Source organism: Chiloscyllium plagiosum, unplaced genomic scaffold, assembly GCF_037043375.1.
Source record: "Chiloscyllium plagiosum isolate Xiang-an unplaced genomic scaffold, Cpla_swu_hap1 HiC_scaffold_20, whole genome shotgun sequence".
Lineage (NCBI taxonomy): Eukaryota > Metazoa > Chordata > Chondrichthyes > Orectolobiformes > Hemiscylliidae > Chiloscyllium > Chiloscyllium plagiosum.
This window is the reverse complement of record NW_028270158.1, coordinates 10,884,159-10,900,165: the sequence shown is the minus strand read 5'-3', so window position 1 is coordinate 10,900,165 and position 16,007 is coordinate 10,884,159. Positions and strand designations below refer to the sequence as shown.

Genomic DNA, 16,007 nt, shown 5'->3' with positions numbered 1-16,007 from the left:
GGCCCTGGATGAGGCCGGTGTGGAAGGGCCCTGGATGAGGCCGGTGTGGAAGGGCCCTGGATGAGGCCGGTGTGGAAGGGCCCTGGATGAGGCCGGTATGAGGCCGGTGTGGAAGGGCCCTGGATGAGGCCGGTGTGGAAGGGCCCTGGATGAGGCCGGTGTGGAAGGGCCCTGGATGAGGCCGGTGTGGAAGGGCCCTGGATGAGGCCGGTGTGGAAGGGCCCTGGATGAGGCCGGTGTGGAAGGGCCCTGGATGAGGCCGGTATGAGGTCAGTGTGGAAGGGCCCTGGATGAGGCCGGTATGGAAGGGCCCTGGATGAGGCCGGTATGAGGTCAGTGTGGAAGGGCTCTGGATGAGGCCGGTGTGGAAGGGCCCTGGATGAGGCCGGTGTGGAAGGGCTCTGGATGAGGCCGGTATGAGGTCAGTGTGGAAGGGCCCTGGATGAGGCCGGTATGGAAGGGCCCTGGATGAGGCCGGTGTGGAAGGGCTCTGGATGAGGCCGGTGTGGAAGGGCTCTGGATGAGGCCGGTATGGAAGGGCCCTGGATGAGGCCGGTATGAGGTCAGTGTGGAAGGGCCCTGGATGAGGCCGGTATGGAAGGGCTCTGGATGAGGCCGGTATGAGGTCAGTGTGGAAGGGCCCTGGATGAGGCCGGTATGAGGCCGGTGTGGAAGGGCTCTGGATGAGGCCGGTGTGGAAGGGCCCTGGATGAGGCCGGTATGAGGCCGGTGTGGAAGGGCCCTGGATGAGGCCGGTATGAGGCCGGTGTGGAAGGGCTCTGGATGAGGCCGGTATGAGGCCGGTGTGGAAGGGCCCTGGATGAGGCCGGTATGAGGCCGGTGTGGAAGGGCCCTGGATGAGGCCGGTGTGGAAGGGCCCTGGATGAGGCCGGTGTGGAAGGGCCCTGGATGAGGCCGGTATGAGGCCGGTGTGGAAGGGCCCTGGATGAGGTCAGTGTGGAAGGGCCCTGGATGAGGTCAGTGTGGAAGGGCCCTGGATGAGGCCGGTGTGGAAGGGCCCTGGATGAGGCCAGTATGAGGCCGGTGTGGAAGGGCCCTGGATGAGGCCGGTATGGAAGGGTCTGCATGAGGTCAGAATGGAAGGTATTAGAAGGAACGGCTTTGGAGCCGTGTAATCGGGTGGTGAAAAAAAGGATGTGTGAGAGATTTGATGGCAGACAGGAGTGAGGCAGGAGCAGAGATGAGTAGTGTCATGGAGATGGAAAGCGGGAGTCTCTATGACAAAGGGGAAATGGGGGCAGAGGGAGCCATAAGCTCAGTCAGGGTCAAACAGGATGCTATATTGCTCGCCCTGAGACAGGCACTGGAGAAGGGGTTAGGTTGAGTGATACAGAGATAGTCTTTGTGACGGCCGCTCTGATCAATGGCTTTGATCTTCCCAATATTTAATTGGAGAGACATTATGATTAACAGCTTCATAAATGCTTGACTATCTATGTAATCAGTGGTTTGTGGTCTTTTAACTGGCTCATGTGTGTGTAGCCATTAGTCTCTAACTGCATATATAGTGACCTTTTGCTTGTAATTTGAAATCATTGGCTTGTGGTGAAATTGGTTGGTAGATGAAAGTGGAATTTATTTAAACCCAGTTGAGCGTAGAATTCTTGTAAGATATTGTGAGCTGGGAGATTCTGCTCCTCCTGGTTAAATTATGACTTGTGTTGTGAATGATTTACTAGATGAGGGAGCAAAGCTTTCAATGTGATTGGATAAATTCACTCGTCATCTTGGCTAAAGTCAGAACATCATCTTCATGCACGTTGTTGGGTCTTTTGCAAATTAGTGACATGCATTTTGTTAAATTTGAGAGTCACTTTTACAAAATAATAGGCTTTTAGAGGGAATCGAATACAAAAACTGCATTGGCCGAATCTCTCCGCTGTCGGGAAGTGTATGAATAGGAATAATGTAACTACCCATTTTAGTCAATGCTAAACATACTGTAAAAATAATTCCGCTGTCTCTTTGGATGTTCATCTTTTGGCCTCATAAAAACTGTCGTGTAAGGGCTTTAAGGAACCTTGGAGCAATCCAATGATGATTTCACTGAGCTGCACTCCATTAGGCATAAGTAGCACAGTGTGGGTGGAGTTCATCGGATCCACAAGAGAATATGCATGAACTGCCCAGGGGCACATGAGGTGGAAGAGGAGAGATATAAGTGCAGTGTAATAGTCTGACCAGCGCAGAGTGATAGATGACATGGAATAGCCTTTCAATAATGTAACAACAAGACGACTTATGTTTATCCTGTAGTATCCCAGAATCCTTACAGCATGGAGGCAAGCCATTTGGCCCACCATGTCCACACCGACCTCTCCGAAGAGATTCCATCCAGACCCTCCCTCCCGCTATCCTAGTAACCTGGCATATCCTATAAACTACACATCCCTGGACACTATGGGCAATTTAACCTGGCCAATTCACCTAAAGTGCACATTTTTGGACTGTGGGAGGAAACCGGAGCACCCGGAGGAAACCCACGCAGAGAATGTGCAAACTCCACACAGACAGTCATCCAAGGGTGGAATCGAATCCAGGTCCCTGGCACTATGAGGCAGCAGTGCTAACCACTGAGCCACTGTGCCAGTATTTAGCACTAAGCTGTATCAAACAGTGTTATAACACAGTCCAAATCCAGAGGCAGGTCTTGACTTCGTCTTGTCCTCCACTAATCTGTCTTGAACCCAAACCCATTGTGTGCAAAAAACACGCACGCTAAAATAAAAAGTGATTGTGAAGTGATGTAGAACCCAATTTCTGTACCACAGCATTTAGTAACTGTGGGGAGAAAATGAGGACTGCAGATGCTGGAGATCAGAGCTGAAAATGTGTTGCTGGAAAAGCGCAGCAGGTCAGGCAGCATCCAAGGAGCAGGAGAATCGACGTTTCGGGCATAATCCCTTCAGCCTGCTGGACACACTTTCCTCATTCCTGAAGAAGGGCTTATGCCCGAAACGTCGATTCTCCTGCTCCTTGGATGCTGCCTGACCTGCTGTGCTTTTCCAGCAACACATTCTCAGCACTTAGTAACTGTGCAAGCTTTGGAATTAGGATGATGTGAATTGATGGATAAGATTAAATGTCCGTAGGATATACACAACAAGACTCCTTCCTCTCCTGTGAAATTGTTGAATACCTTGCAGTTATAATGATTTGTTGCAAATTTTGTGGTTAAGGTCAAAGAGAGAGTGAAATTATAATGGATGAGATTAATGAGAAGAAATTTGTTAATGAGCAAAATTGCCAAAGAACAGCCACCAGCCAAAAGGGGTGAGGGTATAATCATTCCAGATGAGTTGGTTGATATGGTTACCTCACAGTGGCAAAGTAACAGGGTGTTAGCATGAATCTGTAATGTTAAGGTTCTAACTGTGTTTCAATATGCATGGTCAGATACGCAGGACCAGCAATGTCTGAAACTGCTGTCGGACTTGGATAAGATTCAGAATGATGTAGCCAAACAGGAGAAGGCAATCCAGTCCTGTACCCGCCCACCACTGGAACAGAAGAAGCCCATCCAGGACAGCAAGGACCGTATCCAGGACCTAAAGGTAACCTCCGTTGCTGGAATTAAATATAAGTGAAGTGATTGCATTTATATAGCACGGGACACAGTCTTAGGCGAACAATGATGCAGTGGCATGATCAGTTGACTGGTAACCTTTAGGGTATGGGGTAATGTTCTGGGAAAATGGGTTCGAATTCATGAGGGCAGTTGGTGAAACTTGAATTCAGTTAATGGAGTTGTAATTAAACAACTGCTCCAATGACCATCATTGTCATAAAAACCTATCTGGCTCACTAATGCCTTTTAGGCGAATGAACTCAGCCATCCTTACCTGGGCTGGCTGACACGTGACTCCAAACCCATAGTAACGTGTTTGACTCTTAACTGCCCTCTGAAATGACCCAGCAAGCCACTCAGCGCAAGGGCAAGTGTTGATGGGTAACAAAAGTTGGCCGTGCCAGTGACAAGCACATCCCATCAAAGATTAAAGAAGCATGTTTCTTTATAAGATGAGGAGGGGCATGGATAGGGTAAATAGACAAGGTCTTTTCCTTGGTGTGGGGGAGTCCAGAACTAGAGGGCATAGGTTTAAAGTGAGAGGGGAAAGATTTAAAAGAGGCCTAAGGGGCAACTTTTTCACACAGAGGGTGGTACGTGTATGGAATGAGCTGCCAGAGGAAGAGGTGGAGGCTGGTACAATTACAGCATTTAAAAGGTATCTGGATGGGTATATCAATAGGAAGGGTTCAGAGGGATATGGGCCAAGTGCTGGCAAATGGGACTAGATTAGGTTAGGATATCTGGTTGACATGGACGAGTTGGACCGAAGGGTCTATTTCCATGTTGTACATCTCTATGACTCTATGCTAACACCTACTTCACAGTGTAGTATTGTTGGAAATCCAATAGCCAATTTGTACAAGTAGAATTGAGGTAATTGACAAGATGATCTGTTTTGCTGGTGTTTGTTGAGGGATATTAACTGTTGACTAGGCCACAAGGAACACTTAAACAGTGCAATATGACCTTATTCACTCACCTAGGAGAGCAGACCTATCCATCAAGAGACATCACCTTCAGGCAGTGTAACATTATCCATTTACCATTGTTGAATCCTCTGTTTCATCATGAACCCTGAATATTCTGACTCTCGGAATAGACTGAGCCAAAGCTGATTCACATTAATTACTTGTTCTGTTGAAATGTTGGAGCCTGGGTGGAAGTCAATGATCCTTTTGACAGGACACCTTGAATATTCAGGGTTGGATAGGGTTGTGAGTGTCATAGCTTTCAGTGTCCAGCCGCTGAAACTAATAATAATTCTGAAACTTGGGCAGGATGAGGATCATAGAGTCATAGAATCCTGACAGTGTGGAAACAGACCTTTCAATCCAACAAGTTCACACCGACCATCCAAAAGTAATCCGCCCAGACCCATTCTCCTACCCTATTACTCTACATTTACTCCTGACTAATGCACCTAACCTACACATCCCTGAAGACAATGAGCAGGTTAGCATGGCCAATTCACCTAATCTGCACATCTTTGCACTGTGGGAGGAACCCGGAGCACCCGCAGGAAACCCACACAGATACGGGGAGAATGTGCAAACTCCACACAGTCAGTTGCCTGAGGCTGAGGCTTGAATTGAACTGAGGTCCCTGGCACTGAGACAGCAGTGCTAACCACTGAGCCACTGAAGGATTCAGTATAAAAATGATGATCCTTCACTCGCCAACTATGAAGATAAAACTTTTGTTACGCAAGTATCAAATCTAATTGCATTTAACTGGTTTATAAATCTGGTAGTGCTTTGCTATGGCCTGGTGTCTGGTGATATTGTTGAAAGTTTGAATGTTATCCTGTTTGCCATGATGGTAAATTTCAGTAGTGAGGACACTTTGACCAGGTTCTATTCAAGTTCACCTCTTTGAATATAAAGGTAGGGAGATTATACTCTTATTATACAGGGCATTGATGGGACCACCTCCTGAACTCGGTAATTAAGGAAGCATGGACATATATTGGGTACAGTTTGGAGAAGGTGTATAACACTGGACAGTCTATCTATTCCAGGTATTAATGTGGAAGGGCCAGAAAGGGAAGTTTGTACCTCTTAGAGTTTCAAAGAGTAGGAGATGATTTGAATCCGAGGGGACTTTGCAGGGTGAATGTGGAAGGGATGTTTCCCTTAGCAGAGACTCTAGAACCAGTGGACATTGTTAGAAATAAGGGATCATCCATTTAAAGCAGTATAAGGACAATTTGTTTTTCTCTCTGAGGGACATATTGGAAACTTCCTTCCTCAAAAGGCCAGTGGAGGCAGAATCACTGAATGTTTTCAAGGCAAAGGATGTTAGATTCTTGTTAAGCAAGAGGATGAAAGGTTATCAGAACTGTGGAGTTGAGATCTGATCAGCCACAATCTTATTTAGAGTTGGACTAGGTTTGAATGGCCAAATGGCCTACACTCATTGTGAATTGAAATGTTCGTTTGCTTCATGGTCTGATGGTGGAGCTCTGATCTAAGGCAATCATTTGAATTTGTAATGTGACCCATTTACTCCCGCTGGAGATGACGCACACTTGTACACAGGGGCTCGTTCTCTGCAAACGAAAGGAATATGCTCAAGCCTTGCTCCTGTTTTGGATGATCTGGAGGCTTGGGAAGCCTGGAGTTCCCTGTTAGTTTCTCCTTGACCACTTAGAGTCAAATTGTCAACCAGTGGGCACACTTTTTGATCAATTGAAATTCCCTATTCTTGCACTTGTCTTGATAAATGTGAGACATGACGTTTTGGAAGCCTCTCTCTCTCTCTCTCTTCACTCTCGTTCACTGCTGAATGGACATTCAGCTCATAGCACTATCTTCCCAAACTCTTGACCTTTAGTCATCAGTAAACCAAGATTAACCGGGCCTAGCTTCCCTCCCTGTGAAAAGGATTTTAGAGTTTCAGTTTTGGAAGGAGTGGGTCACTTTAAAGGCATGAATACACCTGATATATGAATAATATTGAACCTGCTGTATCTATATTTTTTTCTGTCCAGAACATCAGTGGTTCAATTGGCCAGATTGAAATAGCAAAGATGTCCAAAGAAAGGGAGTGTCAGGGATTTCTGTCCCAGTATCCCCAGGTGGCTGGTGCTCCTCAGCTTCGCACCAAACTGGATGACACTAACAACAAGTTTGACCAGGTCAGCCTCCTGCTCAACTGCTCTGAAGAGAAGTAAGTAACATCAGCTTTACGTGGTAATATGTTATATTTGTATGTTTGTTATCCTGTACAGGCATACCCTGCTTTTTGAACGTTTGCAGTACGCCACTTTGCTTTTATGAAAGACTACATTAGTACCTGTTTTCACTAACCGAAAGAAATCCGAAGAGGATTTTCACTTTTATGAGAAAAGGCGAAACTTTTCCCATATAAATTAATGCCTCATCGTTTTATGCCATTTTGACTTATGAAAGGTTCCACAGGAACACTCTTACTTCCCGGATAGCGGGGGATACCTGTATTAATATTGAAGGCAGTAGCCTGATGTGTGATTCAGTGGAGAACTGGTAACTGTGATTCACCCAAAACCACCCGATTTCCTTTCCCGTTGAAGGCAAGGAAGAAACAAAACCACAAAATATCTCCCAACCTTTCTACGCTCCCAGCACATTGTGTTCCAGACTGCCTGAAGTTTCTCTGCATTCGGTTTAATAGGTGCAGCTCCTCATGTGTGAAGCGATGTTGTAATTCACATCAGTCCCCAGATCTCATCCTTGTATCTTAGGAGGATGACAGGTGGCAGTCTTGGTCAGGAAACAGGAGCACGAGAAGAGAATGTGGCCTATCCAACCTACTCCACATTCCCTTTCTGTTCTTAGAATCCCTACAGTGTGGAAACTGGCCATTTTGCCCAACAAGTTCACACCCAGACCCATTCCCCTGCATTATGCACCTAACCTGAACACCATGAGCAATTGAGCATGTCCAATTCACCTAACCGCACATTTTTGGAGGAAACCCACGCAGACACGGGGAGAATGTGCAAACTCCACTCAGACAGTCACTTGAGGCTGGAATCAAACTCAGGTCCCTGGCGTTGTGAGGCAGCAGTGCTAACCACTGAGCCACTGTGCCTGCTCCCTTGATTCCCTGAAAGACTAAGTGTCTGCCTACCCCAGCCTTCAACGATGGAGTGTCCACAGCTATCTGGGATAGAGATCTCCAAAGATTCACAGCCCTCAAAGAGAAGTGGTGTCTCCTCACCTTCAATGACCATACTTCTCCTCCAAGACCGTGCCCTGTATTTGAAGTTCCCTCGTGGACCCACCTCTCCACATCTACTTTGCCAAGCCCCTTCAGAACCTTGAATATTTCAATGAAATCCTCTCTCATTCTTGTAAACTCCAGAGACTGCAAACATAACTTGCTCAGCTTTCTGTCATAGGACAACACTGCACCTCCATTAATGGGATTAGGACATCACTAGCTAGCCCAGCATTTATTGCCCAACCCTATTTGCCCAGAGGGCAGTAAATAGTCAACCACATTGCTGTGGGTCTGGAGTCACGTAGGCTAGACCAGGTAAGGATGGCAGTTTCCTACCTTAAAGGGCGCCAAATGGGTTTTTCCAACAATCAGCAACAGATTCTTGGTCATCATTGGGTTCATAAGATATAGAAGCAGAATTAGGCCATTCAACCTATCTGGTCTGCTGTTCAAGCATGGTTGATATTCTCCTCATCCCCATAACCCTTCAACTCATTACCAATTAAAATTTCATCTAACTCCTCCCTAAACGTACTCACTGCCCCGTCATCCGTTGCACTTTGAGGTGGTGAATTCCACAGATTCGCAGCCCTTTGGGAGAAGTAGTTTCTGTTCAACTCTGTTTTAAATTTGCTGCCCCTTATCCTATCATCTCAGGTTCTTAATTCCGGATTTTTTTTAATGTGTTGAATTCAAATTCTACCATCTGCCATGGCAGGATTTGAACATTGGTCCCCAAAACGTTACCTGGGTCTTTCAGAATTAAGATCGTACTGATAATACCATTAGTCCATTGCCTTCCATGTGTTCCATACCTTGTCACAACACCTAATGTTATCTCACCTCAACAGTGTGATCCCATTGAATTTTTTTTTTTAGTCCCCTATACTGAGGAGACTTTAAAATCTTCTGGTTATATTTTTCTGTTTTTTCTTCCTTGCCCCCACACTTTCGCCTAGCTGCGGTAGTGCTTATATTTACCCCATCCCCCATGTTGTGTGTGTGCAGGTGTGAGACACAGTGAAAGACACAAGGCGTACAAATCTTTATTCAATTCCCACCACCAGGAATAAAGGGAACACCCGAGTGGCGAGAGACAAGCAGTGCCCTTCTCAGAGGGCAATGCTGCGTGATCAAACAGTGAAGGGGAGGGTAAGGGGTTAAATCAAAATGGAGTTTATATTAGATTCCCTACAGTGTGGAAACAGGCCCTTCGGTCCAACCAGCCCTCCGAAGAGTAACCCACCCAGACCCATTTCCCTCTGACTAATGTACCGAACACTATGGGCAATTTAGCACGGCCAATTCACCTGACCTGAGGGCGGAAACCAGAGCAAACCCACGCAGACAATGTGCAAACTCCACACAGACAGACTCCTGAGGCTGGAATCAAACCTGGGACCCTGGTGCTGTGAGGCAGCAGTGCTAATCACTGAGCCACTGTGCTGCCCAAAGAGTTGGAGGGGGAAATAAAGCACTCCACTTGCGGTGGTGCCCACCTCTCCCTGGACAACTCGAGGGAATTGGTAGAAGCCGTGTGCTCCTTCTCCATGGACACCAGAGTATGAACGTGGCTGCGGTGATCCCATTGAAACCATGCGGCTGGGAGTATGTGATTGGTGAATTCAGCCAGATACACGGCTACACTCTTAGGGTTTCTTTCCCCTCTGTGCCTGATGCTGGTCTTACGTTTTCTGTGTGACCCTTTGTCCCGGTGTAGTGAATTACAGGCACACTAACTTGTGAATCCTCACAGGGCACAGGCTGCGAACAAGTTGGAGAACACCCTCCAGAAAGGCAGAACCACTTTGTCAGAATACGAGAACAAACTGCTCAAGGACCAGACTGTCCCAGATAGTATCTGGGGACTGGATAGCAAGAAGCAGGAACTTGACGTGAGTACAGTCTCAACGCTTTTAGACCACGTAGCCCTGAAGACCTGGTCTGTGAAAAACCAGGAAGTAGTCTTTTTTTATAATCTTCCCGAGGCACCTGTGATGTGACCAATCACTCAATTCAAACTGAAAGGCAGCGCTTTGCTCTACTGTCAATAGACGTGAAGCTGGAAGAGTACAGCAGGTCAGAGAGCATCCGAGGAGCAGGGAAGTCAGCGTTTCGGGCCAAAGCGTTGACTTTCCTGCTCCTCAGATGCTGTCTGACCTGCTGTGCTGTGCCAGCTTCACATCTATTGACTGATTTCCAGTAGTCCTTACTGTCTCTTACCTCTACTGTACCTTGTGTATTTAGTGTTGCTGTGTTGTCTGTTAACTATTGCCCTCCCTTCTCCCATCCCTGTCTCACCTGGGAAGGTAATAAAGGCCAAATGCATGTTTGCTAACTGCGATCCCAGGTGCAACATTGTGCAGTTCCTGACCCCGATGTTACAGTTTTCAGTTTCCATTAACAGGTTCTGCCCCTGTATTTTGTTTCTTATACCAGTCCCTCCGAAACTCTTCTCCTCTGTGAAGTCATTTTGAGGTTTGGACAATGCCCTCAGTAAGGGCTGCTTAGAATGGAGGACAGAGGTCCACCTGTTATAACTCACAGAGCCATAGAGATGTACAGCATGGAAACAGAGCCCTCGGTCCAACCCATTCATGCCGACCAGATATCCTAACCTAATCTGTTCCCATTAGCCAGCACTTGACCTGTATCCCTCCAAACCCCTTCCTAGTCATATACCCATCCAAATGCCTTCCAAATGCTGTAATTGTACCAGCCTCCACCACATCCTCTGGCAACTCATTCCATACATGTACCGCCCTCTGTGTGAAAAAGTTGCCCCTTAGGTCCCTTTTGTATCTTACCCCTCTCACCCTAAACCTATGCCCTCTAGTTCTGGACTCCCCCACCCCAGGGAAAAGACTTTGTCTATTTATCCTATCCATGCCCATCATGATTTTATAAGCCTCTAAGGTCACCCTCAGCCTCTGATGCTCCAGGGAAAATAGCCCCAGCCTGTTCATCCTCTCCCTGTAGCTCAAATCCTCCAACCCTGGCAACATCCTTGTAAATCTTTCCTGAATCCTTTCAAGTTTACCAACATCCTTCCGAAAGGAGGGAGACCAGAATTCAGTCAGAGCTCCGCTGTGGCTATTGTTACCTGAGAGTTTGCAATTCCAAACCTTCATCTCTCAACTCCCCTCGGGGTCACAACCCTCAGTCTGTCTTAGCTATGAATCCATCACTTGTTTCACAGTTTTCCCTGGTGTCTTCCCACATCTTGACATTTTAATTTCTATTTTCATCTTCCCACTTATCAATGTTTCAAACTTCCAATCTCCTTATTGTCCAAACACTGAAATGTTCTCTCCCTTCCAAGTCTAATGCAGACACATCATTACTGAGCTTCCTGCTTCCTCAGACGTGATGCTGTATAATCCCACCAAGCCCTCGGGTCGAGTTGGGCCTAGGGAGCGGGGCCGGGTGTCACAACTCGGAAAAATGCGTCTCGCTTTTTGTTTAACTGTATGTAATCCACTATCTTCCCTTCTCGCAGGCCATGCGCTCAGAGCTCAAATCCAAGAAAGCAATTCTTCAGGAGGCTGACCAGGACTTGAACAAAGTGAAGAGAACCTGCAACGTGCTGACCGACAACTTTCAGGAGCACTGCCCCGATGTCGAGCGACAGGCCTTCGAGGTCAAGAAGCTCAACAAGCGCTATGACAACATCAACAAGCAACTGGACATCCGGTTGGTGCCCTACTTCCCCATGGTATCTCCGGCATCAGCTTCACTGGCGGTCTGCCAGGCTGCAGCCATGTAAAACCCAGACGCGCTTTTCCAACCTGTGACACCACTGTCATGCCCTAGGTCCCATCTCGACTCGAGGGGTTGGTGTGAATGTGCAGCATCGAGTCTAGGGGAATGTGGAAGGATAAAGTGCCGATCATAACCTCCATACACTACCAAGTCCTTCACAGCCAGCTTTTGAAGAGCATTCATTGTGGCCTCCAGGGAAAGTCTGCAAACCAATCTATGAAAAGCAAGCTCCCCTAACAATCCATGTGATACTGGGTAGACAGTCTGTTTTCTGACAGATAAGTATTCGCCATACCTTCCCTGGTCTCCTTTGAAACAATGAGGGACAGTGAGGACGGCAGATGCTGGAGAATCAAAGTCAAAACATGTGTTGCTGGAAAAGCGCAGCAGGTCAGGCAGCATCTGAAGAGCAGGAGAGTCGACATTTCGGGTATAAGCCCCACACCAGCGCCCTCCACATCCCTGTTGACTGGTTTACACCCGAAACATCGACTCTCCTGCTCCTCGGATGCTGCCTGACCTGCTGTGCTTTTCCAGCACCACACTCCTGATTCTGTTGAAACAATACCACTGTATCCTCCTGCATGGGCAGACAATGCGATGGCCCAGTGTTTCATCAAAGAGACAGCGCCCCTGACAGTGCAGCACTCCTTCCAACCTGCACTGGAATGTCAGCCCTAGATCCTTAGTATCCCTAGCCATGGATGTAGATTGCTCGCTGAGCTGGAAGGTTTGTTTTCAGACGTTTCGTCACCATACTAGGTAACATCAGTGAGCCTTCGGTGAAGTGCTGGTGGTATGTCCCGCTTTCTATTTATGGGTCTTGGTTTCTTAAGGTGGATGATGTCATTTCCGGTTCTTTTACTCCGAGGTTGGTAACTGGGGTACGAATTGATGTGTTTATTGATGGAGTTCCGGTCAGAATACCAGGCCTCTAGGAATTCCTGTGCGTGTTTCTGTTTAGGCTGCCCCAGGATGGATGTGTGGTCCCAGTCAAAGTGGTGCCCTCCTTTGACTGGAAGTAAGGATACTAGTGAGAGTGGGTCATGTCTTTTGGTGGCTAGTTGGTGTTCCAGAACTAAACAGAGACACGCACGAGAATTCCTAGAGGCCTGGCATTCTAACCGGAACTCCATCAATAAACACACCAATTCGTGCCCCAGTTACCAATCTCTGAGAAAAAGAACCTGAAATCATATCACCCACCTTAAAAAAAAAACTAAGACCCGTAAATAGAAAGCGGGTCACTAACACCAGTGCTTCACCGGAGGCTCACTGATGATGTTACCTCATATGGTGACAAAACATCTGAAAACAAACCTTCCAGCTCAGAGTTGAAACTTTATTGCTGGAACAGCACAGCAGGTCAGGCAGCATCCAGGGAACAGGAGATTCGACGTTTCGGGCACAGGCCCTTCTTCAGGAAGAAGGGCCTGTGCCCGAAACGTCGAATCTCCTGTTCCCTGGATGCTGCCTGACCTGCTGTGCTGTTCCAGCAATAAAGTTTCAACTTTGATCTCCAGCATCTGCAGACCTCACTTTCTCCTTCCAGCTCAGAGAGCAAACCCACATCCAGAACCTCAACCTGAGCTACAAATCTTCTCAAAAATTGCTAATTCCTGGCCATTTGAAGCAGTCTGCACCAGGCAATGAACAATGTGGTAACTTCAAGGCACGTTTGGAAGAATATTTGAACAAATCTGGGTACACAGAGGAACCCCGATTATCCAAATGCCTCGGGTGGGGTGTATTTTGTTCTGATCATTGAACGTTCAGATAATTAAATGTCGTATAACACAGTTTAGCCAAGCATCAGGACCTTGCAATCTTGTCCAGATAATCCGAAATTCAGATAATCTAGCTTCCTCTGTATTGCTAAATATTTTAATAAAGATAGTTGAAGATGAAGGGAGCATTTTGAACCCAGTTCTCTCACAGGCTATACTATTTGCAACTAAGCACAATGCCTGTCCTTATTTTTTTTTCTCTCCTCTCCCTCTTCATTTTGTACCCGTTCAGGAAGTAACACTCAGCTCCTAGTTATGCTGACAGGCCTGTAATTAGAGGGATGGACCTAGATTAGTTCACAGGTCAGCGCAACATCGAGGGCCGAAGGGCCTGTTCTGCGCTGTATTGTTCTATGTTCTACCTGCATTCTAACTGTATTTTTGTAGCACCAAAGAGCAACGGTATACTGAAATGACTGATCTATTTTACGGGGGTTAGGCAGCAAGGTAGAGTTGAGGCCATGATGAGATCAGCTAGGATCTTAGTGAAGGGCAGAGGGGCTGAATGGCCGATGTTTGCACCTGTTCCTTGGATTCCTGCTCGCTGGGGGGTGGTTGGCAGATCTGCTTTCAAAATCATTCCTTTCTCAGTGCCTATTTCTCGTTAAGCTCCTCTGAATTAACTAGTAAAGAAAATAACAGCGTAAACACAGTAATTGTTGTCTTTTAAACAGATCTGAAAATCTACAAAAAGCCAAGGATGCGTACTCCAGTTTCCGGAGTGGTAGTGACACTCTGGATAGCTGGCTCTCCAATATCCCTAACTATGAACCCCGGGAGACAGACAGCGCCAAGAACATCGATAACAAACTGAGGAATCAAATGGTATGGAGCTTACTCAGTGTGTAACTACACCCACGTTTGATTAACAGTCAACCACGGTGGCACAGTGGTTAGCACTCTTGCCTCACAGCGCTAGAGACCGGGGTTCAATTCCGCCTCAGGCGACTGACTGTGTGGAGTTTGCACGTTCTCCCCGTGTCTGCGTGGGTTTCCTCCGGGTGCTCCGGTTTCCTCCCACAGTCCAAAGATGTGCAGGTCAGGTGAATTGGCCACGCTAAATTGCCCGTAGTGTTACGTAAGGGGTAAATGTAAGGGTATGGATGGGTTGCGCTTCGGCGGGGCGATGTGGACTTGTTGGGCCGAAGGGCCTGTTTCCACACTAAGTAATCTAATCTAATCTAATCTATGGATGTGGAATTGTAAAAGCATTTTGAAATCAGCACCTCTATTTTCAACCTGGGGACCCTGCAGCCTTCAGGTTTCAATATTGAGTTCAACAACTTTAGGGCTCGCACCTTCTCCTTACCCCAATCCCCCCCACACCAGGCCTTGTTATCACATGGTCTGCTGTTACACACAACCTATTGTTAGCCACTAACAGTCCTCATTAACAGCAACTCGCTCTCCCAGCCAGACTGTTAACCACTCCTTTGTCCAGCTTCTCTCTCTCTTTAGGCTCAGTCCTACCTATCATTTATTTACCGCCTTCCCCCCTCCCCCACCTTCTGCATATAAATCAACATTTTCCGATCTACCATCAGTTCTGAGGAAGGGTCACTCAGAGTCATAGAGATGTACAGCATGGAAAGAGACCCTTCGGTCCAACCCGTCCATGCCGTCCAGATATCCCAACCCAATCTAGTCCTGCCTGCCAGAACCCTGCCCCAAATGGCAGGTATTTCTGGGTATAATGCAGAAGATGCAGGATCAGTTCATTCCAAAAAGGAAGAAAGATCCTAAGGGGAGGTAGGGGTGGCTGTGGTTCTCGAGGGAAGTTAAGGACCATATAAAGACAAAAGGGAAAAAGTATAACATAGCAAACATGAGTGGGAAATCGGAGGACTGGGAAGCTTTTAAAGAACTGCAGAGGATAACTAAAAAGGAAATACACAAAGAAAAAACAAGGTACAAAGGTAAACTGGCCAAAAATATAAAGGAGGATAGTAAAGGCTTTTTAAGGTATGTGAAAAGAAAAAAAATGGTTAAGACTAAAATTGGGCCCTTGAAGACAGAAATAGGTGAATTTATTACGGGAACAAAGAAATGGCAGAAGAGTTGAATTGGTACTTTAGATCTGTCTTCATTGAGGAAGACACCAGCAATCTCCCAGATGTAATAGTGGCTGAAGGGAATTTATATTAGGCAGGAATTGGTGTTGGAGAGACTGTTAGGTCTGAAGGCTGATAAGTCCCCGGGGCCTGATGGTCTACATCCCAGGGTACTGAAGGAGGTGGCTCTAGAAATCGTGGATGCGTTGGTGATTATTTTCCAATGTTCTATAGATTCAGGATCAGTTCCTGTAGATTGGAGGGTGGCTAATGTTATCCCACTTTTTAAGAAAGGAGGGAGAGAGAAAACAGAGACACGATAGACCAGTTAGTCTGACCTCAGTGGTGGGAAAAATGCTGGAGTCAATTATAAAGGACAAAGTTACGACACATCGATAGCAGTAACAGGATAGGTCAGAGTCAGCATGGATTTATGAAGGGGAAATCATGCTTCACTAATCTTCTGGAATTTTTTGAGGATGTAACGGCACGGTGGCACAGTGGTTAGCACTGCTGCCTCACAGCGCCAGAGACCCGGGTTCAATTCCCGCCTCAGGCGACTGACTGTGTGGAGTTTGCACATTCTCCCCGTGTCTGCGTGGGTTTCCTCTG

At 47.0% G+C, this 16,007-nt stretch overlaps 1 protein-coding gene across 1 annotated transcript in view; it reads left to right on the top strand.

Annotated features, from left to right (window-relative positions):
* ppl (periplakin) overlaps positions 1 to 16,007 on the top strand; it is an 86,440-nt gene that overhangs the window by 60,416 nt on the left and 10,017 nt on the right. Inside the window, exons 15-19 of the mRNA XM_087998061.1 lie at positions 3,418 to 3,575; positions 6,582 to 6,760; positions 9,552 to 9,690; positions 11,295 to 11,488; positions 14,019 to 14,169. Of these exons, the coding sequence (XP_087854187.1) occupies positions 3,418 to 3,575; positions 6,582 to 6,760; positions 9,552 to 9,690; positions 11,295 to 11,488; positions 14,019 to 14,169 (821 nt within the window). The remainder of the gene's footprint in view (positions 1 to 3,417; positions 3,576 to 6,581; positions 6,761 to 9,551; positions 9,691 to 11,294; positions 11,489 to 14,018; positions 14,170 to 16,007) is intronic.